The sequence below is a fragment of the Dipodomys spectabilis genome, unplaced genomic scaffold (genome assembly GCF_019054845.1).
Source record: "Dipodomys spectabilis isolate Male_0828 unplaced genomic scaffold, ASM1905484v1 ptg000125l, whole genome shotgun sequence".
Classification (NCBI taxonomy): domain Eukaryota; kingdom Metazoa; phylum Chordata; class Mammalia; order Rodentia; family Heteromyidae; genus Dipodomys; species Dipodomys spectabilis.
This window is the reverse complement of record NW_024870802.1, coordinates 3,210,348-3,232,474: the sequence shown is the minus strand read 5'-3', so window position 1 is coordinate 3,232,474 and position 22,127 is coordinate 3,210,348. Positions and strand designations below refer to the sequence as shown.

The window sequence follows — 22,127 nt, the reverse complement described above, 5'->3', positions numbered from 1 at the left end:
ATGTGTACACACCTACCCTCCTACTCGCCACACACAGGTGAGGACAGTATATTGAAACTGTTTTTGTTTTGTTTGTTTGTTTGTTTTTACATTTCATGTTGTTTTGCTCTGGGGTCAGGACAGCCCTGACATTTAGAGTGGGAAAAGTCCTTTACCCTATTGATGGAAGAAAATATATCCATATATTTCTCCTGAAACTAACAGGTTCAGAGCAACAGTTACACAAACATTAAATAGCATACTTTAAATCAAAGAGTCACATAAGGCTTCTTGTAGTTGAGTACATTTTACTCTGAAGTACAGACCCACTCCTATCCAAAATCAAAACACAAAGAACAACCTCTTGGCAAAGGACTTGTTCTTATATATTGATTCTTCACTCAAGTATCACCACGCTAACATTTTGCTGGTCTGGCTATGTATCAGATCATTTTTTCAACCTAGAACATAATCACTGTTTTATGCTATATACGCCACATTTGTCAAAGAAACTGAGCGCCTGTATGGTTTATCTTCCTATGCAGAGAAGATTTGAATTTCAAACCTATTTTGTATTATCTGTGATCCAAACGATTTATTGAAGAAATTCATTTTTTAAAAAAGAAAATAATAATTGAAATTTAAGCTTGTATTCCATGCAGATTGAAAGTTTCATTGAGCCAGCTTGAAAGAACCTCTGCAGGACTTTCTCATCCTGGTCTCTATATCACTTCAGATAATTCCAAATTGAAAAAAAAAAACAAAAAACAAGGAAAGGGCATGAAATTGTCTAGCATTACTAACATTACTGTGGGCTTGTCAGGCATCTGCCTACATAGAAATAAAGGGTTTTGTACTGACCAGGAAATAAATATACACACCACATGTAAGTGGGAAGGTTATTTCTATTCAACAGTAGCTATTTACGAAGAAATGAGGATTAAAGGGGGGAAAGAAAAACAAAGACCTAGTTGGTTATAACATTCCTGAAACTACCTTAGTTTCAGGTAGCAATGAGAAAGGTGAGAAAGGATGGCAAAGTGCTGTCTGGAATGACATGGGCCTGGTATTATCTCTCCATCCTGAGCCATCCAGGTTGTTCTAGTGGTGAGGTTACGAGGGAGAGTAGAGGAAAAACCTGTATTGCAAGAAGCAGCAATTCATATAATTAATTTTGCCATTGTAAAAATCATTTGTAAAATTTGCATTATTAACATTATCAAGTCACTAGTTGGTGAGACATCAGACGTGACGAGAGTGAAGGGCAGCTTGGGGAGAACTGGGCTTTAAACCCTCAGTAGATCGGAGTTAGGATCAAAGGCGCTTGCTTTATGTGGCTGTGCTAGACTTTGAAGTCATGACTGCACCTACAGCACTCATTTCATCAAGTTCACTGGTGTCTTAATAGCAGATCAATAAGTTTCAAAGTCGGAGAGTTAATTTGATACTAGTGCTGATGTGGTCATGCTGGGGAAGCCGAGAGAGAGGCAGAGAAGGCTGCCTATTAACAACTCTGCTACGGATCGCACAAAGATGCAGATTAAGGATGTACGCGTGGCCCTCAAAAAAAGCCAGGCTCTGACTAGGAATGGGGTTGCTGTGGATTGATGAAATAAAGGGGACCTTAATTTAGACATCTCAAGTTATTTGGAAATGAGTCCGTGCTTGAAAAGTCTTTAGTTAAATAGACATGTCATGTAGGTATGTTTGTGTGGATTTCAGTTTGGTATTGAACAGGTGAGAGAAAAATGTACACACAGGCCCTTCTAAAATAAAGATGCTTAACAGCCCCTTACTTCATTGCTTAAGAACCATTTGTAGGTTTTATGAGACCGTGGGAGCGGAGGCAGGGGGCGCGGGGTGGGGTACAGAATGAGTTTGTGATTATGAAAAGAATTTGGAATGTATACTTGTATCAAGGAGATTATGCTGATTTTTTTAAGTGGCACTGGGAATATCTCTTTAAGTAAATAACACCTAGGCACTAACAATTTGGTACAAGTCCATTTTGATTCTCTCTCTCTCTCTCTCTCTCTCTCTCTCTCTCTCTCTCACACACACACACACACACACACTGGTCAGGACAAGTTTTAGCTTCAATTTCTCTCTTTCATTATAGCATAACTCAATGTACATGCACACAGATGGGTTTCTCAAGGTACAGCATCCTGTCTCTGTTCCCCGGCAAGATTTTTGTCTCACATCTTGCTCATGTAGAAAGTAGTAACATTTTTTTTTTTTTTTTATGGTGGATTCCAGAGACTTGTTGGACATAAAGCAGTAGATAAAGGCTCTAGCAAATTGAAAGCAGGAAGACGACAAGTTGGGGCAAGGTGGCATGTTTGTATGTGTGCTTGGGCTTTCTCTTTGTTTTCCGTGGATTTTGCTTGGGAATAAGCATAACTAGTCTGTGGGGTGTGTACCAATGACATCAGTGGATTTTGCAGGAGGGTTTTAGGAAACTGCTTTTTTTTTTTTTTTTTTGGTAAAAGCAGAGAGGGTCTAAAGACATAGAGTTCAAAGATGCAAATCAGAAGAAAGTAAAAACCTTAAATTTTTTTTTTTTTCAATAAGAACTTTGCCATCTGTATGTATAGCGCTGATCTCCCAGCATCGAAGGTCAGATTCACACCCTTTTTGAACAAAACTCTAATTTAGAATGTTCATCTAAGGGTTGATAATGGCATTAGAAGGCCGGCGGGGTGGTCAGTGGGTGTTGAAGATTAGCTCAGTGGCCAGGATGGCTTTACCTAGACCCCCGCGATTCATTGGGTAGATTAACCATCACATCTGTCATTTTATCCCTTTTACCACATTTAAAATATGAAAAGGGGGTGGTGGTGGAAATATCGTCTTGAAGACAATTTATATGGAATAAGCCAATGAAGTACGCTATTCCTAAAACACGAAGAAATCGCTCTGTGTGTATGTATATATATACATATAAAATATATATCTGTGTGTCTGTATGAATGATATAGTTAGACATCTCTGCACAATACAGAAATAGAGATGTTGAAATGATTTGGCTGAATTCAAATAATTTGGTTATACCAGGTAAGCTGTGAGTTTTTCAACTTAATTCCTTTTAATTAGTCTTTTCTTTTTTGCCTGTGGTTTGGAGAAAGTACTGTGTTCTAGTCATCTTGTAAATCATTTTCTGCTACTGGACTGACTGTGCAGTTCATTAAGTTGTTCATAGTTGCATTTCTGATGAAACTTAACATTTCCGCCCCGTTTGCACCCCCAAATTAGGCAGTGCTGGCTTTTGAGGAGCCACTATTACTGCTGTTTCGGGTCTGCCATGTGTATGTAAGAGGCTTTTCCCTGAGTTGTGTTGATTCCTGAGTGCCGATGACAGGAAGATGTCACCGTGAAAGGGAACTTAAGAGTTTCTGTAAATGTAATGGTTCATCCTGAATAAAGTGAGCGAGACAGTGCTTGGGATCTGGGGAATAAGGGTGGAAGGCTGAGCTGATAAAGGTGTTTCTTGTCAAATTTGTGTAGGAATTATTTACCGTGCTGTCTTTCCCGAGCCGCCACAGTAAAAACGAACACATGGAAAATTATCCCAGATGGGATGAATCGTTGGTTCTCTGTTTCTTTAAAAAAAAAAAAGAAAGAAAGAAAGAGAAAGAAAGAAAGCAAAAAAGGAAAAGATTTCAGGAAAAGAAAAAAAAAGTCATCTTTTTCTTTAGAACAGTATGAAAAAAATCTGGACAGCTGTCGGAAAAGATATGCCGTCTGCATTTTTTTTTAACTTCTAGCCGCCACCATAACTAAATAGCTTGAATAGTACATCTTTTCTTTTCTTTTCTTTTTTTCCTCTTCATACATAATGATCTCTACTTCATTAAAAGCGTATTAATCTGGTCCCCAGTCTCTTGGGAGACACCTTAAGATGATGATATTGTGGGTTTTTTCCCCCCGAATTGTTAAAAAAAAAATTCTAGCAGATTTGGTCCCTGTCAGTCAGAAATAATTGTGTTCTTAATCTTGTCCCTGATGGATGACTTGGAGTTCAGCAACGGACCGGCTCCAATGACAAATACAATATTAATATTCATTAACTGCTTTGACAATGCTAATTTTGATGCAGTAGTAAAGGACCTTCCAAAGTTAGCGGCCAAAGCATCAGAGCTGTGCAAGGTGGCAAGATAATTTGTGCTGGTTTGCTGAGCTGAAGGCTTTTAAAGTCTATAGCAAAAAGCTAGGTACCACAAACAAAAAAGAGAAAGGGGAAAAAGTTCTGAAGCATTGGAAGGCAGGGCTGCGGAAATAATACGATCACAGTCCGCTAAAAAATTTGACACCTCTGATGCAGTTTCTTTGAGTGAAATTTCTACAGAGTTGCAACAAAAAAAAAGCATAGCATGGTAAGTCAGCACATTCTTGATTTTGTTTAATCTTTTTGATCTTTTCAATTATCGCTATTTGAAGATCAATAGTCATTTTTTTCTTCCTATGCTTAGAAGATGCGCAGTGGTGGTTTGATATGTGTTAGGACCATTTGCTTTAAAGCGACACATCCACAAGTTTGGTAGGGATTTTTTTTTTAAGTTAGTCATGAAAAAAAATTGTTATACAGTAAATTGTTCTGAATTCTATACATTTGGGTGTTTTTCATGGTCTACGTTGGTTTTGGTGGGGGTTTTTCCCTTTCTTTTTTTTCCTTTCTTTTCTTTTTTTTTCCTTTCTTTTCTTTTTTTTTTCCATCCATCCCCAAAACAAAAATAGAATTCAGTAAGATAATGAAGCTCTGGATGTTGGCAAGTATTTCGAGGGTACTTTCAGCTGGTAGAAAACTTGGGAGTGAAGTGGTGCTCTAACTTTATCTCCTTTCCTCCCCTTCAAGGGGACTTGAATGGCATCAGATAACGATTAAAGCTTCATTTCACCGGAGGAACTGGCGAAGCATTCCTTGGACCAACTTAGGTGAACTCCTTTGGACCACTGCAATTGCCTTTATATTTGCCAAGTCGGCAAACACAACATCAGGCTTTGTTCTTTTGATTCAGTGCCGGTTTGGAGGGTGGGTGGGGGGGAACAAGAAGAAAGCCCTGCCTTTTTTAAGGCCCCCTCCCTTTTTTTGGAGGGGGTGAACTGTTGTGGAACCCGGGGCGGGGTGGGGTGGGGGAATCTCGGTTATGGTGCGCTTCCCCGGCAGGCGAGAGAATTCTGTGAATGGAACTGTGCGCGAGCATCTTGGGTGGAGGTGCTGCTGCGGGTCTGCGCCGCTGCCCTGGGCTGTGGGCGGCAGGGCGGGTGCTGCCCTCCAGTGGAGCCCGCAGCCGGCGCGGGCCTGGGCCATCGGGCTTGCAGCAATGCCCGCGAGCCGGCGGCGGGAAGGACAGCGCCGCGACCCGCTCTAGATGGTGAGTGGACGGCTGGTGGAGTGCGCGCGCGCGCGCGCGCAGGTGCAGCGCCCCGGCCTGGGAAGTGGGGGGGGGGTGCCCCGCAGCATCCCTGCCCGGGGCCCGGGGCCCACAGCCCGTCACTGGTGCATGCTCTGTGCCCAGCATGTGCAAATGTCTGCTGTCAGTTCACAGTTGAAACTTTTTAAGATTGATGTCCTTTGACTGGTAAGGTGCCCGGATGGATGGAGTTGATTTTGGTGGTGGTGGTGGTGGTGGTGGTGGTTCTTTAAAAAGAAAACAAGAAGGAAAAGAAATGGATGGTTTTTTGATGGTTTTTTTGGTTGTTGTTGTTTTGCTTGTTTTTATTCTGCAACTCTCCCCCCGCTCCCTATGAAACATGTCTTTTGTGGTTGTTTAGTTTTGGAAGTATATCTGCTACACGTGTGTGTGTGTGCATGCATGTGTTTCGGTCAGGGTGGGGGGGTGGTTTACACTTTTCATTCATCAGGTTAAAGTCACACTAACTTCTGGCTCCATTCTTCCCCAGTCCCAAGTACTTTGGTAAAAGTTTCTCCAATTTTCATCTTTGTGGCTATGTGAAGGCAGGACCCATCTCCCCTGCCTTCTGTTCCAAAGCTGTGTATTTTAAAAAAGAAAAACCCCAAACAAAAACCTGACGTGTGGGGGCTGTGCCTGGATAGTGCTTCCCCAATTTTATTTCTCCTACACCGGATTGCAATTTCATACTAACAAGAAAAGAAGCGTGCTTTCTTTCGTTGTGGGAGGGGTTGGAGTTCTTTGATCACCCCTCCCCCCCCAACCCACCTTGTTAATTCTGCAAAATTTTGTTGTGCTCTATCATCATCATCTTTTTTTTTTTTAATGGAAATGTTTTTAGCATGGGTGTACTTCTGACAAATTGGGGCACTCTGGGATGATTTCAGAACTGTATGACAGGACAGCAAATCGACCGGAAGGAGTTTTTCAGGAGGAGGGTTGTTGGGGTTTTTCTTTCCTCCTCTCCCCTACCCCGAAGAAATTTCCCTTCTTTTTTAAGGAGTAAGATGTCTGTCAAGAATGTGTTGGCTCTTGTTGTTGTTGTTGCCTTTTTCCTTTTGAGAAAGCCAGAAAATAAATTCCTAGTCCGAGTTGCCCCTCTGTATGTCTAGCACTTTATAAAATGATGGTTGCTGAATGATTAGGTGCTGTCCATCAGCAAGCGGAGAACTTGCAGTTTACTTAAGAAATTGCGTGTGTGACAAAAGCAGCTGCCAGGAGTGTGGAGTGTGGTGGTCTTTGTGAATAGAGGGAGGGAAGGCAATTAGGGGGCTTGTGTGGTTGGGGCTTTTTACTTGTCTAACTGGAAGCCCATTGCTTTTGTTACCACCATGTAAAGGGAAATGGCAGGGTTTTGTTTTGGTATTAAGGGCCTTGAAGATTGCTGCCTGACACATACACAGGAAGGTTAGATAACTCCAGGAAGAGGGGCCACGGAGAAATATTTTTGTGAAGAAAGTGAAGATTCATCACTTTTTATTTTTGTTTGTTGTTTGTTATTTTGAAGCCCTTCCAGTCCTTTTTTTTTTTTTTTTTTTTTTTGATGTCGTTGATTGGAGTTGGGAGGGGGTGGAAAGTAAAAGTATTAACGACTATGTATTAACAGATTGCTTGAAGACTGGTATAGTGAATTAAAACCCTCTCCTTTATGTTAGGTGTCCTGCCTTTCAGAGAAACCAAATCTTTTGCTGCTGATCTACTTTCTAGCAAGACAGGTCTAGGATGCTGTCTTATATGCATGCAAATTGGAGTTGTGGATGTGCTTTTGACGAGGGCGAAGTCATTCTGGATGAGTTGTGTCCTCTAATTTAACCCCTCCTTGGACGCCACCCTCCCACACTCCCCTTCTACGTGTAATGTGATGTCTGAGGGTCTCAACTCAAATTAAGTTAGGCATACACAAATGTACCCAGCCCTGGATCCTATGAGAGCCCCTGGAAAAGTAAGTTGGGTCTGTGGGGTTCAACCTGTGCCTCCCTTTGCCTGTGTCCCCTTCTCTCTTTTCTCCTCTCTCTTTCTGGGAAAGGCTGTCACAAAATCCAACAACCAAAGAAGTGGGAGATAGCCAGAGGTCGGCTGTTTGCAGCGCCGGGGGACACAGTAAGCCCATTTCCTTTGCTTCCAGGGAGATCAGCTGAAATTCTTTCAGGCAGTCTTACTCTGCAAAGAAGAGAGGGTGTGCACCAGTGGCAGGCAAGGCCCCGCCAAGTGTCACTTCCGTGTCACTGTGACAAGAAAATATACTTTCCTCCTCCCTCCCCCTCTCCCATCGCAGTCCTCTCCCTAAGAAATTTGTTTTGAGGGATTTGACAATCTCGCAGATAAAGTGCCTGCCTACTGCATCCGGTTGATCATTTTCCTTCATGGCTGACCGTAATTTCTTTGCTACTTTAAGCAGCAGCTCTGTCCCTGCCGCCCAAGGTAACGGGTGAGGGAGGGGGACTTTTCTTAGATGCCCCCCGAGCTGCCTGGGGAAGATGGGCCTTCCCTTTCCATGCTTCAGGAGCCTGGAGTGGTAAAGCTTAGGAATTAGAAAGGGCTTTTTGTTGTTGTTGTTGTTGTAAGATTATTTTAATCTGAAACCAGCTGTATGAGGTGATTAGTAGTTTTTAAACTTGTGAACAATTTTTTTTAATTATCTTTTTTTGCCCCAACGTGGGGGTGGGGGAGATAGGTTTGCAGGAGAGAAAACTTAGCAAAGTAATTCTAGGCAGTAAGAGTGACCGGTGCGAGCATTTGGGGCCAGAAATCTGGAGCCCTCTTCATCTTTTAAGATGCCTTTTTTCAGCTCTTTAAGTGAGCGGTACAAAAGGAGGGGAAGCTGGGGGAAAAAAGAAAAGTGAGGAAAGCCAGAGGGAGGAAGAGGAAAAAAAAAGAAGCTGGCCCAGTCCCCATCTTGAAGGTACAGAGAAAGTTTTCCTAGAGGTGGAGAGAGGGCAGCGAGGAGCAGTTATGTACCCCAGGGATGCGGTGATCGTGGGGATGGAGGATGTGAGTGGGAAGGTAGGCGCGGTGGCCTCCGGGGTCTCTCTCTTGCAGCACTTGGGCGCTTGGCACCTCAATTTGAATTGCTGGGTGAGTAGTGTGCGTGTGTGTGTGTGTGTGTGTGTGTGTGTATGCACGCGCGCACGCGTGGGTGTGTGTGTTGTCATCTGTGTTCTTGTCCAACGTGCATGTTCTTGACCATTAAACCTGAGCTTTCTTTCCTTCCTTCCTTCCTTCCTTCCTTCCTTCCTTCCTTCCTTCCTTCCTTCCTTCCTTCCTTCCTTCCTTCTTTCTTTCTTTCTTTCTTTCTTTCTTTCTTTCTTTCTTTCTTTCTCTCTCTCTTTCTCTCTCTCTCTCTTTCTCTTTTTTTCTTTGCTTTTTGTTTTCTGTGTAAACAAATGATTCAAACTGTAGACAGTAGGAAGGACCCAGAATGAATGGTCAGTGCAGGGCTATGTCCTATCCCTGTGTACTTTGCATGTGGCTTTTGGGGGGAGGGGAGAAGGAGTTTGAAGAAGACGGGAGGAGAAGCAGGTCTGACGTTTTATCAGTCTGTGGCCGTGGCCAGTGAGCTGGAATCTGGGAAAGGGGTGGTGGGGTTAGGGGTCCCTGCTCACTAGACCCTTTCTTCTTCAGCCACCAGAACGGGCTGCAATGGAAGAGAAAAGCGGGGAAGTGGCCTTGCAGGGTAGAGGAGTGTGCTTTCAAAGCTTGAGATGGTCTGGGCCAGCAGTTAGTGGCAGTAACAGGGCCTTCTGCGAGCTGCGTAGTTTGGTCTCATTCAGTGCTACCTTTCTGTGGATCTGTCTTTGGTTGTTATTTATTTTCAGTCTCAAAATTTAGGCAGTGCCTCTTCTCTCCCTTCCAGTGCTCCAGTACTCCAGTGTGGCTTGTAGTATTTGTGTGGTTTTTTTTTTGTTGTTGTTGTTCTGTTTTGAACTTGATAAAAAAATACATTTTGGAAACCTGAGCTCAACACTGATGAGAGCTGGTGATCGGGAAGGCCCTGCTGTCATACAATTTGGGCTTTAGGATCCCTTCTGCTCTCCACCCTTGAGTAGCATCTTTTGCCACATGCACTAAGAACATTCTTTTGAATTTGGAGGGACTGCCTTCATTATCTTGATCATCACTTTTATGAAGTGGCTAAACAGATATTTGCAGTGGTCCAGAAAAGTTCTTAAGATGTCATTTTGGAGGGAGAGAATGTGAAATAGACCATAGATTACAAGAATCTTTATGGTAGATAGTTCTCTGAAGTTGAGCAGCATAAACCCTGCATGTGTGTACAGGGTTCTGGTTCAATCCTAGATTGTGTAAGCTGTCAAGAACTGTGAGCTACAAGCTGTTGGTATGTAAATTGTGCAGCAGCTAATTTCATATCCAGTGCTTTATCTTGAAGGATTCCTGTAGTGAAGATTCCTGAATTGCCATTGCTGGCGTCTCCTGTCTATAATCCTAGCTATTCAGGAGGCTGAGATCTGAGGATTTCAGTTTGCAGCCAGCTCAAGCAGGAATGTCTGTAAGATTCTTAGCTTCAATTAACCACCCAAAAGCCAGAAATGGAGTTGTGGCTCAAGTGGTCTTGAGGGGGGGGGGGAAAGCTCAGGGACAATACCCAGGCCCCGAGTTCAAGTCCCAGGACTGGCACAAAACAACAACAACAACAAAAGATTTCTGAGTTCCCTGGGCTCTTGTCTTGGTACTTAATAGCCATCCTGCTGCTTTGGGAACATAAACCTCCCATTCTTCAGGTGTTAGGAGAAGAACCTGGCTTTCAAAGGGTCAATTCCGGGCTCCAGTGACAGAGATATTATAATCTTTGTATTGTCACCACAGGCTGCTGCATTGGCATTTTCTGGAAGTAACAGAGTCTGTGACCTTGTATTCTTAGAGAAACATCCCCTTGGTGATTTGGGGTTGGTGGGGGGCCTGCCTGAGCTGTGTAATGGAATTCCTGTCTTCTACATTGTGGAATGTGGTGAAATGTGGACACACCCTCAGATCACACACTTTTGCACACATATTGGAAGACTCAAAAAATTGAAAGTTGCCTGGGTTATTCCCTTCAAGTCTTCACATGTCAGATGCATCACCAGGAACAACTGTGCTTGGCCCAGCTCGCCCTGCAGCAACTTCAGGTCATCTTCTGGAGGTCATTCATGGAGTCTAGGCGCTCTCTAAGGGATGCCCATGTCTGGGACACTCGCAGGGCAAAAGGGAGCAGCAGGATGCACTTGTCCCTCTCTTTGTCTTCCTTTCAGTCAGCCTTTGTCACCTTCTTCTGGATCCCAGGGTTTAGGCGTTGTGAATTTGTCGGATCACATGAATGAAATGTTCTTTCCTTTTCTCAAGTTAATCACTCATTTTAGTGTGAGGAGGCGGAGTGGTGATGTTCTTGCTTTCTGAAGGGAATAGCTGTTTCTTGCCCTTGTGCTAAACTCCACGGAACAGGCAAATACAGACTAAGATCAGAAAATTAGGCCCGTGGTGCTGGAGAACGGACAAAAGACATTTTTAGGCAGCTGGTCCTTGGAAGGAAGTCAGGGAGGTGCTGTGGGAGTTTGTTCAGTGCTTCTTTCTTGAACTCCCCAGAATGTAATAACCATTATGCACTTAAAATTTATTCTCGATCAAAATTGGTGATTTCCTTTCCATGGTGTTTAAGAACTCCCTAGATTTGGAGTTGTTTTGTTTGCGAGGTGAGGGTGGCCTGGAAATCATTATTATGTTTAAAAGTTGTTTCGATTGGAAGCTTTTGGGTTTGTTTATTTGGACTAGGTTAGATTCATCCCTGGCTCGGGTTTGGAGATCCGCCTCTCCTAGAAACAGCTGTACCCTCTTACCCAATTCCCAAACACTCTCTGCACATTTGGGCGCGCAGCAAGATTGATTATGCTAACACTAATCATTTAATACCCAAGTAGTAGGGAACTATTTGGCGGGAGGGTGGAGGGTGCAGATTCCTGGGAAATGACTTAGGGGTGAAGTAGTCATTCCTTCATCCCCAAGATCTGGTGGAGGATTAGGGTAGCCGTGGACCCCGCGGTGCCTGTGCCACCTCTTCCTGACCTTCTACGTGAGGATTTCGAGGCTGCTAGACGTAGGCAAGCAGGAGGAAAAGCCCTGGAAGCTGCTAGCCAGGGATTGAGCTTGGACCTGTGGGCCAAGTTGTGAGCTTGAAGGGTTTTAAGGGTTAGCTGGGAAGGCACAATGGGATGCTTTCTTTTTATTGGAAAATAAATGAGAATGAGTGGAAATAAATTATGTGTAATGAACTTAACTGGAAGTAATTGTTCGAGAGCCCGTGAAAGCACAGCTTTGCTGGGGCGGGTCTTGGCTGTGGTTTTCACAAAGCCAGGCAGCTGTAGCCCATCTTGATTTTTCTGGTGCGAAGACCCCCTGTTGTGTTACCCCTCCACCTCCACTATACCTCCAGCCCATATGTCTACTGTTCCCCACTTTTCTGCGGATAGAAAAGAGCTGAACTTGACCCTCAAGGCCCTCAATGATTGGGAATGGCAGTCTGGCATGTTACCAGCTGGGGTATTATATTAATATAGAAAGGCTCTTGCTCCACTGCCCCTCCCCCAAAAGGCCTGAAGATGGTTTGAGTTAGTTCTATGTATATGCATGCATGTGAGACTTTGGTTGAAAAGTGGCTACACATTTGGCCCCTCCCTGCCTGCCCTATTCAATCATTTCCTTGCAAAAAGAATTTTAATGCCTCTGAGAATCCATGGGAAACTATGAGTTGGCAGAATTTTGTAGGCACCCGGGAGAATCTTCACTCTTATTCTTCTTGCTGTCTAAACGGATTTGATAGGAGTGGGGGGGGGGGGGGGGTCGGGAAAGCCAGGCATTGATGAATGACAAAGCAAGCAACACCCTTAGAGTCAGGCACCAGGGCCCTTCCGTGGTGGTTGGAACCCGAGACATGCAGCTTTGGTGGGCGTTTTGCCCAGCATCTGGCCAGAGGTACAGGCCCTGCACTGCTACTGTATTTTAGGGGCCAGATTTCTTACCACCTTGTTTCTCCAAATAAAATTCAAACCCGGAGAAACCTTTCTCCTCTTCTTTATTATTCTCAATAGCATTTCTGTGGCCATCGACAGATGTCTGGTCCAGGAACACCGTGTACTATTAGCTGGGCAGAAAGGAGCAACATCACCTATGAAAGGACCTTGATGGTTGCCCTGGCTGGGGCCTGGCTGGGCTTCTAATGACTCTGAGGGGAGGAGGAGGAGGGGGTTACTCAGTGTCGGGGTACCAGGGTATCCCACCCATCCTGGTTGCCTGGTTGCCTGACCTGTAAAACCGGGCCACCAGCGTCACCAAGGAGTTGTTGATGTCTCCAAAACAGCAGCCCTCCTTGGTGGCAGCCCAGCCTCTCTGCCTCCCCCACCCTCCATGGCTCCAGTGACGCCAGACTCCTATGAAAGGTTTACTAGTTACCATTGGCCTGGATGCCACTGTAGGAGGCGACCTCTGGAGAAGTGAATGGATAGACTATAAACCTGGTTTTTGTGTAAACCTGGAATGAATGGTCTCCCCTACCCCAAGCTGATTTCAGCTCCCGGGAGGGCTGGTAATTTAAGACCACCGAAGACCTTCCGTGCCCATATTGAGTAGGTTGGAAAAGGCTGACAACTGCTCCTCTGTGTGGCTTTTGTTTTATTGTGCCGGACTCCTAAAGGCACTTTCTGGCCCCATTTTTCTTGTGCAGAAAGAGAGAGCCGTGGGGGAAGGGGGTATCGCAGGGGAGGCGGATGGAGAGGCCACAGTTAGCAATGGCTGTATTTGTTTCCAATGTCTGCTGATTAATAGGTTGTAGAGGTGAATGGCAAGCTTTCATTTGCTTTAGGTCACCCTTCGTTAGAGGAGGTTGAGGGGTTGGAGTTCGAGGGGTCTAGCAGAGGGATCCAGAAGGGCCTTAATCAATCATTCCCTTGCCAAGTCCCGATTTATGAGCAGCATTTGGCTGGGGGTGTGGACGTTGGGCAATGAGGGTGGCATGGCCAAGTTGCAGAACACTACACTTAAAGGGTTCTTGAAAGGTCAAAGGTCAGCCACAGGGGCATCCTCCTCCCTCCTCCCTCCCACTGTAGCCTGATGAATACTCCTGGTGGAAAGGCTTTGTGTGCTCTGAGGGCCTTTAGAGAAACTTTTCTTTTATAATTTAACTATTCAGTGCTCAGACCCATGGAGCTGAGTGAACAGAGCAGGCCGGCCAGGCCAGGGCTTGGCTTGGGAAATAGTTTTCTCTGAGTAGAAAGCCTCAAGCCCTAACAATTTGAAGATTCTGGTCTCCTGTAAATAGACATTGTTTGGAGCATTTAGTGGGTTCAGATTTTCTACTGTTCCTTTGGTTTCTTGTTCTCCCAGAACTGACTGCATAGAATGTTTATATCACCTGAATCCTGCTGGGTCCTGATACTACATGTTTGTGTTTGAGATGCAGAAACATCCTATTAAAAGTCTTAGCACACCCCCTCCCCTCCCGCCACCCAATCCTCTCTCATCACCAGCTCAGTGCTGTGAAACCTCTGCTAAAAATCCTCAGTACACGCAGACTGGGTGCTCTGAGCTGTTCCTAATTTTGGATTTGGGGAAAGGATGGGCAGTGGTCGGGAAACTGATATAGGTTGCAGAGAGTGATCAGTGGGAGATTTGATACCCACTCTTGAGTCCTGCAACATCAGCCTCCATTGGAAGGTTGGCTCAGGCTGAGCTCAGGGCCTTCCACCCCACCCAACATGGCAGGTACCCATCCCCAGTAATTCATGTCTGCAGATATCACTGGGATGATTGCAGAGTGGGATGGTGGAGGTAGAGAGGCAGGGCTGCAGAATTTGGCACTACTCTCCCAAAAAAGGCATATGTGACCCAGCAAATACTTCTTTAACTACTTTGGGGAACTGGTCACAAGTTCCAGGTATTTGCAGTGAGATTTAATAGAAAAAGAGGGAGGCTAGTGTACCTCTCTATTCCACTAAGAAGGGGTAGCTCTGAATTGCATTGGGATGGGTTAGAGCACTTGGCTACGGCCATTGGTTAGTCAGACAAGGGTCTCGAAGCGGCTTCCTAGTTGAATTTCAGGTGATGAAATTTGGGCAGCTTGCCCATATTTTACATTTTTGTGACTCAAAGATTCCTAGTTTCCTTCCTACTCTCACAGGGTGAAACAGATAATAATAACTTAATCTTCCTTGTCTGTCACCACTATGGCCTTGAACATTAGTTGTCACTGGTTTTGTACCCCAGATAGTTCTGAAGACATTCTTAGGGAAAGTAATCACTTTCTAAGGTACCCAGAATTATGTTACAGGTGGTTGCCTTGAGTGTTCGATTCTGTTTCTCCAAAGATAAAAGGGGGAGGAGGTAATTATTATAGGCTTTTTAGTCCAGTACCACCATCCTCCCTCCTCACCCCCAGCTCTGATTGTTGCTGTTTTTATTTCCCATGATGCATTTCGGGAAAGTTAACCCTCCCCCTCACTTTCCACATCTGGATTTTCTTAGGGTAGAACGGTTTTAAACGTAATACTTACAGATCTCTCTAAAGTAATAGGAGCTGTTCAGAGAGAAGGAGAAAGTCAAAGGAAGTCCTTATTTTTTACTTTTTTTTTCTGTTTTATTTATATTAGCTCTTATGTTAAAGGTCCTTGCCCTTGTTCTGGAAGGATTTGGTTATCTTCAAGTGTCTTCTTAACTTCTTGGTGGCAGTCTCACTTCTTGACATAGGAAAGTGATGGTTTTTCTCACGAGAAATAATAATGGAAATATAGTATTAAAATGCACATTTTCAAGAAGGGCATGTGACTGAAGCAGGATGACCAGAGGTCATTCATATAGTCCTGCCCCACTAATGACATCTTTACCTTTGAAACCACAGATGCAGTCTAGGCTAGAAGCTTCTAGAGGAGCAGCTTGCTTCCTTACCATTTATACTTGCTGGATTGTAGTTTGCAAAGTTTTGTAGAATGTGTTTAACAGTGATCCACACAGTGTTGAGCACTTTGTATAAACTGCCTCATTCTATCTCCACAAACCTCACAGTTCACACAGTACTTCCCCAAAGTTTATAGACACAGAAACAAGGTCTTCAGGGCAAGAGAGAGGAAAGGTTACCCAGCCAGACCTTGAGAGATGCTTAGGAATTCCTTGAATTCACAGCCCTTACTCTTAGTTCCTGTTTGAAGCCCACACAGTCTAAAACCATTTTAAAGGCACTGGTGCCAATGACCTGGCGTCTGCATAGGATAGGACTGGACTGTTTCAGAAGGACTGTTCAGCCCTGTCTCTGATGCCATGCAGATTAGTTAGAAAGAGCCTAGTCTTTATGTAAAACAAGCCCGTGTGATGGCTCTGTCCTGCTCTTTTTCTTCTGCCATGTGCAGTTGTGGGTTTGGGGTTCTCTGTGAAGTTTTTTTTTTTTTTTTTTTGTCAGTCGTGGGGCTTGAACTCTGGGCCTGGGCACTGTCCTTCAGCTCTTCAGCTCAAGGCGAGCGCTCTACCACTTGAGCTACAGCGCCACTTCCGGTTTTCTGGTGGTTTATTGGAGATAGGAGTCTCACGGTCTCTCCTGCCCGGGCTGGCTTTGAACCTCGATCCTCAGATCTCAGCCTCCTGAGTAGCTAGGATTACAGGATTACAGGCGTGAGCCACCAGCGCCCGGCTCCTCTGTGAAGTTTTTGAAGCAGTATTCACTGCCCCCATTGTTTGGACATGGTATGGGATGCAGAGTTCTAGACACAGATCATGTCCTTAAGGACATAGCAATGGGAAGGACATCACGTGGAAAGGAAGAACCCATAAGGTTCTGAGGCTGGAAAAGCACAGACATTTGTAAGAAAACACTCCATCATAAAACAGTCCTGGCTAAGGTAAGTTGCAGCAGGTAGATCCGTCAGACTTAGTCTTGAAACCAGTCAGTTCTGCTCTCAAGACTAGAACCAGTCAGGTCCTAGTGATGTATTATGAAGGTCAGACAGGAATACCATAGTAGGTCTCTCTCTCTCTCTCTCTCTCTCTCTCTCTCTCTCTCTCTCTCTCTCTCTCTCTCTCCTCCCTCCCTCCCTCTCTCCCCCTCCCTCCCTCCCTCCCTCTCTCCCTCTTCCCCTCCCTCCTTCTCTCCCTCTTCCCCTCCTTCCCTCCCTCCCTCTTCCCCTCCCTCCCTCTCTCCCTCTTCCCCTCCCTCTCTCCTTCCCTTCCTCCCTCTTCCCCCCCCCCCCTCCATGCTAAAGACAGGCAGCACATACAATTCCAATTTGATCCCCTATCGCCTTCTACTCCATCACCATAATACAGAGCTTTGACTGGTCACAAGGCTGGTTAGGTAGGGTTAGGTATACAAACCCATACAGGGGCATCAATGACTGTCAAGGAGATTGTTTTATTAAACTTGCCCTTCCACATGTATCTAAGATGAAGAGGGAGAATTAAAATTGAAATATTACACTCATTTTTTTGAGTGTAGTATCTCTCATATTTCCCATTCATCTACTTAGAAAATACCTTGGAATCTGTGTTTTTATGCTGTAGACAGAACCACATCACTTGGCGGCTCCTCCCTAATAAAAACAAATAATAAGGGCTTCTCACTTAGGCCTGCAGAGAGAACCAGCCGTAGAGCTCTATAGCCTGCATCCTGAGTCTTAGACTTACTCTTATTTTCTAGGACCAGATTGTAAATTCGTGATAAATGTCCTGAAAGGTGTGTGACTCAGCCAGGGTTGACAACCACAGGTGGTGGTGTTCAACCTCCATTCCTCTTGGGTTCCGTGAGGGATTACATGCCTGTTTTCTCTTCTTAGGGTGGTCTTGCTTCAGTGGTACCTGATAATCTTGGGCCCTCTTTGCCTATGTCCCTGTTTTTATTTCTTTTTCTTCCTTCTCCCTCTCTTCCTTCTTATTCCTAGTATTATTATTGTCAGTACTTGGGATTGAACCCAGAGCCTTGGGCTTAGTACTAGGCAAGTCCTCTACCACTTGAGCCATGCCACCAGTCCCGACCAGACTTATTTTAAGCTGGCTGGAGCCACCTGCATTCTGTCATAAGAAGGTACAGGTGCTGTGTATCTTTCCAACCAAATAGAAAACTTTAAGGAGACAGTAGCAGTTATTCTTTTGCTCCTGATGCTCTCCACTCTGCCCACAATCCTCTTTCTCTCCCTCTATCTCAGCACACTGTGAGAGTTAAGCTCATTCTAAATACAAATGTTCCCTTAAGGGATGCTCCTCAGAAGATTCTCTGCACAGGTGTGAGGTGTGGCACTTGCCTGGGCACAGCAGGGCACTGTCCTCAGGGTCACTGTCCTCAGGGTCACAGCCTGGTCTAGATCTTCCTGGCTGCCAACTCTAAGAGAATATTCATCATTTCCAAAGCTTCCTCTACTCTGGTGGCTTTAGCTTTATTATTTTAATTTGCAGGATGGTAACCAGGCTTCTGAGAGCAACCAGCTAGCCCTTTTCTCTGGAGGAGTCCAAGTTCATTGGACTCTGTAAACAAAGCCATGAGAGATAGTCTTTTTCTGTAGTTCTTTCTGGAGCCTGAACTAGACTTCTACTGGGGCTTGAACCAAGGGCCTTGAGCTCTCACTCAGCTTTTACGTACTACCACTTGAATCACACTTCTAATTCTGGGCTTTTTGCTGGTTATTGGAGATAGAGAGTCTCTCAAATTTATCTACCTGGGCTGGCTTTGAACTGCTATCCTCAGTTCTCAGCCTTCTGAGTAGCTAGGATTATAGGTGTGAGCCTCCAGTACCCAGCACTTTATAAAGTTGTCTTCTTCATAATTGAGGGTTAGCAAGAGTTCTTCCCATGTTACATGTGGTCCTCATCCCTTAAAAAAGAAAAAGACCAGAGACTGACTCTAAGAAAGCTAACTGCTCAGTGGTCCCTGAACTCAAGAGGCGCTAGTGGGCAGCGCTAGAACCTGACTTCTTTTCTTTTAATGCAATTCCTTTTCCTTGATGTTAATGCAAGTTGTGCCTTCCTAAAAGTAATAAAAGGAAATGAAGACACGTTCGAAAATGAAACTTGACTCTAATCCATTCATCAGCTAACACTAGCCTCTTTATCTTCCCTGGTACCTAATCTGGTTAAATGTCCCTGTTGTAGGATTTTAGTGAAAATCCTCTATTGGGAATAGGGTTTTTTGCAATTGGATTACTCTCAGTAAATGGCCCAGTAGTTCGCTTGTTTCAGCTTAATTTTTTCTTTGTGATCTTGCTGGGCTGAGAGGAGGAGGGGAGTGGATGGAATATCAGCTGGGGGAAGAGGAGAGCGGTTACGGAAGGCCTGTGGATGACAAGAATCATATTTAAAATTCTTTTTTTTTTTCTGCTTCCCTTCACAGGTTCCCCCCCCCCCCCCATGCTTGTAGTTTGTTTGCTCCAACAGTCCATTTCTCAAATGCATACCTTTTATTAGGCCAATTCATCATCATCCAGTTAATTTATTAGTGGTCCCTGATGACTCCCTAATGAAATTCCTAATGAATCAGGGCTGTGGTAATCTGCATAAAATATGCAGGTGCTTGCCAAGCAGTTTAGAGCTTTCTAGTAAAGTTCATACTCCCACCCAAAGCTTGAGTGGGGCTTTTCATCCTGGCTTCATGGGAAGGATTGCTTGTGTGCCTGCTGTTTCCAAGAGCAGGAAGGGGGGGTGGGGAGGTGGGCTCGGAGGCTGGGTGGGTGGGATTTGGGCCCTGTTAGGTTTCTTGTAAATGAAGGTTTTCCTGGCTGGTCCCTGTGAAGCCAGCCTGCCTCCTGGAGGTCCCACCGTGGGGTCTTGGGAGGTTGGAGATCCCCCCCTATGTGCACAGTGCAGTAGGCCTAGGAGATAAAAGTCCCCATTTCCGACTCACCTGCCAATGGGAAAAGTGCAAAGGCCTTGGGCTCCATGTTGGGTGGTGATGAAGAGGGTGTTTAAAAGCCAGGCTCTGTAGGGAGGTGAAAGCCGGAAGCAGACCTAGGCAGAGAGCCGTCTTAAAAACTACTTCTTACTTTTAAGTGGATTGGGGAGGTGGGGGATAGTGTGGGCAGGGTTGAGTGTCTCTCACGACATCAAGGTGCGAGGGTGTTGCAGGGGACCAGGGCCTGTGCTCTGAAGTCTTGGGCTGCCGGGGCCAGCTGACAGTGGCTTCCTCTGTTCTTCCCCGACAGTCGAACAAAGTGCCCGTGGTGCAGCACCCCCACCATGTCCACCCGCTCACGCCTCTCATCACCTACAGCAACGAACACTTCACCCCGGGAAACCCACCTCCACACTTACCAGCTGACGTAGACCCCAAAACAGGTAGGTCATGGACTGGGCTGCTGTGGTAGAAGGCTGGGCTGGGCTTGAGGGTCTCCAGAGGACTGCGTGGGCCTCCATAGGGAGTCCAGGTGGGCCTACAGAGACGGGGCTGGAAATGAGGGTAGAGGCTGAATAGGACCTAGGAGGCCGCATCTTGGCAGGGTAATCCTTTTCTTCTTCCCTTTGGAGAAGTCCATTTGTAGGAATCCGATTTCTGTAGGGGACCTGAAAGGGGGTCATCTTTGGAACCCAGCGTTGGATTCCTGCCTAAACAGAGTAGAGGCCTCTCCTACTGGCCTCTCCTAGACTCTGGCTCAGTTTCCTGGGAGGATAAGAGGCCTGACAGCATTGGTTCTAAGGACCTCAAGTCACTAGCACAAACTCATTGCTGGATTCCTTACGGGGTTTTGGGGGGCTATATTTGGTTCCTCGCCTTGGGCCCCCTTGCATCCTTTGTTTTGTCAAACCCAATTTATAGATGTGAAAAATGAAGTCCGGGAAGATCATGTTAGGACAACCAACAGGGGCCCAGGCGGATGCTGCTACGTTCTCCTCCAGCCATTGTATCCCTCCGTCTCTTCTTCCCACTCGATCATTGACCAGTTTCCAATTTTTGTTGCTGCCTGTTTGTCTTGTTTTGTTTTTGTTTGTTTTTCAAGAGAGGAGAAGCAAGGAAGACAGAGTCACCTTATACTCCTCCTTACAAGGTCAAGTCTAACGGACATCCACAGCTTGTGGACCGGTCCACTTAGGAGACTAGCAAAGGCTCAGGCTGCTCAGAGGCTCCCCTCCCACTTAGTGGGTTAGTCCACTGGAGGGATAGGTCTCTAATGGCCCTTCTGAGTCTCTTTTCAAAGGGAGTTGTTGGTGCTTTGGTGAGGTGGCCTGGCCTCCACTGCCCCTGAAAGAAGCCACACATTAGCTGGTTCTCACTCAGCCTCTGAGCCCCCTTTGTGCTGGTGGAAGACCCAGGCTAGCGCAGCAGGGCTGGAAGAGGCAGTAAGCCTGCCCCAGGCTCTGCAAGTGAATGGCAGTGTCAATGTCTCATTTAAATAATGGTAGACTAGGGAATAGCTTTTAAATGGTTATCGTAAAACATATGATTAACGTCTGTGGACTGTTTACTTTTCCTCTGTGAACATTCTTTCAAGTGTGCAAATGGCTCCGTGTAGGGTCCAACACCAGCTAATCTGTTTGGTTTTTGTAATAGAGAGAAAGCAATGTCTGCGTGAAAATGTCACCCAGGGAGACTTAATTTATAGATTAAAAGCTTCCTGAACGAATTTTTCAAAAAAAGTTTTGTTGTTTTTTTTTTAAAGAATTCATGTACATGCAGCTCACTCAGTTCAGTACTCCATGTTAATTCTGCTTTTCTGTGCATTTCTTTTTGCTTACTGCTTTACTGTACAGATCAGAGCCCCCTGACAGAATTGCTCCTATGAAATTAAGAAGCGTGCTGCGGTGTGTCCCTTCAGCACACTTTGATGTGTGCCTTGGGAAGGGTCCTGGCCCCTTTGATTCAATGGGAGGAGGGGGTGGTGGGTTCCCCAGCTGGCTGAGCACCCCAAGCTTCTGGCTTCTCCTTGCCTGTTCAGTTCTGACGTCTGGGAATAAGATGCCAATTGGCGTGTGGTGGTTTTCACAACCCATCTTCTCAGGTACTTGCAACCTATAGGATTTACGTCTTTGGAAAGATGGTAGGGTAACACTTCCAAGCCCTCGCTTAAAATTGAGTTACAAGGCATGCCAGCAATACTAGCACTCCAGAGGTAGAAACAGGAGGATCACAAATGGGAGTACAGCCTGGGCTACCTAAAGCTTATCTCAAAAATGCAAAATAGTGTTACCAAGAAGAGAAGTAACACTTTGTGGGAAACTCATTTACAGTGAGAAGGACAAGTCCTAAGGCCAAAGGAATTATGTGTTCACCTACTATGTGCCAAGCCCTTCTGATTTTTTTTTAAGCTTAAAATAATCACCTTGAGTCACAAGAGACAGAAATACCAAAGATGGAATTCTCTAAGTCTTGAGTTCAGCCAAGTTACTCATCCACCTAGAAATGAAATGTCCAAGTTGAGGCTCTGAGAAAATGATCAGAAACCCCAGCTACAACTCTTGACATGAGAATCCTGAATGGCCTCATGATGGGATTCAGGAAGTGATAGATGCCCCTCTCTATCCTTCCCCTCGTTTCCATCCTCCAACAGCTGCAATTGCATTCTCTCCCTTCTCAATACTTAAAATGTTGCTACTTTTTTTCTCCCAGGAATCCCACGGCCTCCACACCCTCCAGATATATCTCCGTATTATCCACTATCGCCCGGCACTGTAGGACAGATCCCCCATCCGCTAGGATGGTTAGTACCACAGTAAGGAGTTCCATTTTTTTTTCGACTTCTTTTTTTGTTGCTTAAATGGGCATGCTTATCATTGTGTGTGCGCCTG

The 22,127-nt window shown here is 45.3% G+C and overlaps 1 protein-coding gene across 43 annotated transcripts in view; it reads left to right on the top strand.

Moving 5' to 3' along the window:
• Positions 1–22,127, top strand: part of Tcf7l2 (transcription factor 7 like 2) — a 212,906-nt gene that overhangs the window by 167,784 nt on the left and 22,995 nt on the right. For 32 of the 43 annotated variants that reach the window (XM_042689191.1, XM_042689168.1, XM_042689186.1 and 29 more), the window contains 2 exons: positions 19,550–19,682; positions 21,949–22,051. In XM_042689191.1, the coding sequence (XP_042545125.1) occupies positions 19,550–19,682; positions 21,949–22,051 (236 nt within the window). The remainder of the gene's footprint in view (positions 1–19,549; positions 19,683–21,948; positions 22,052–22,127) is intronic. The other 11 variants (XM_042689169.1, XM_042689188.1, XM_042689165.1 and 8 more) reach the window with 1 other exon arrangement.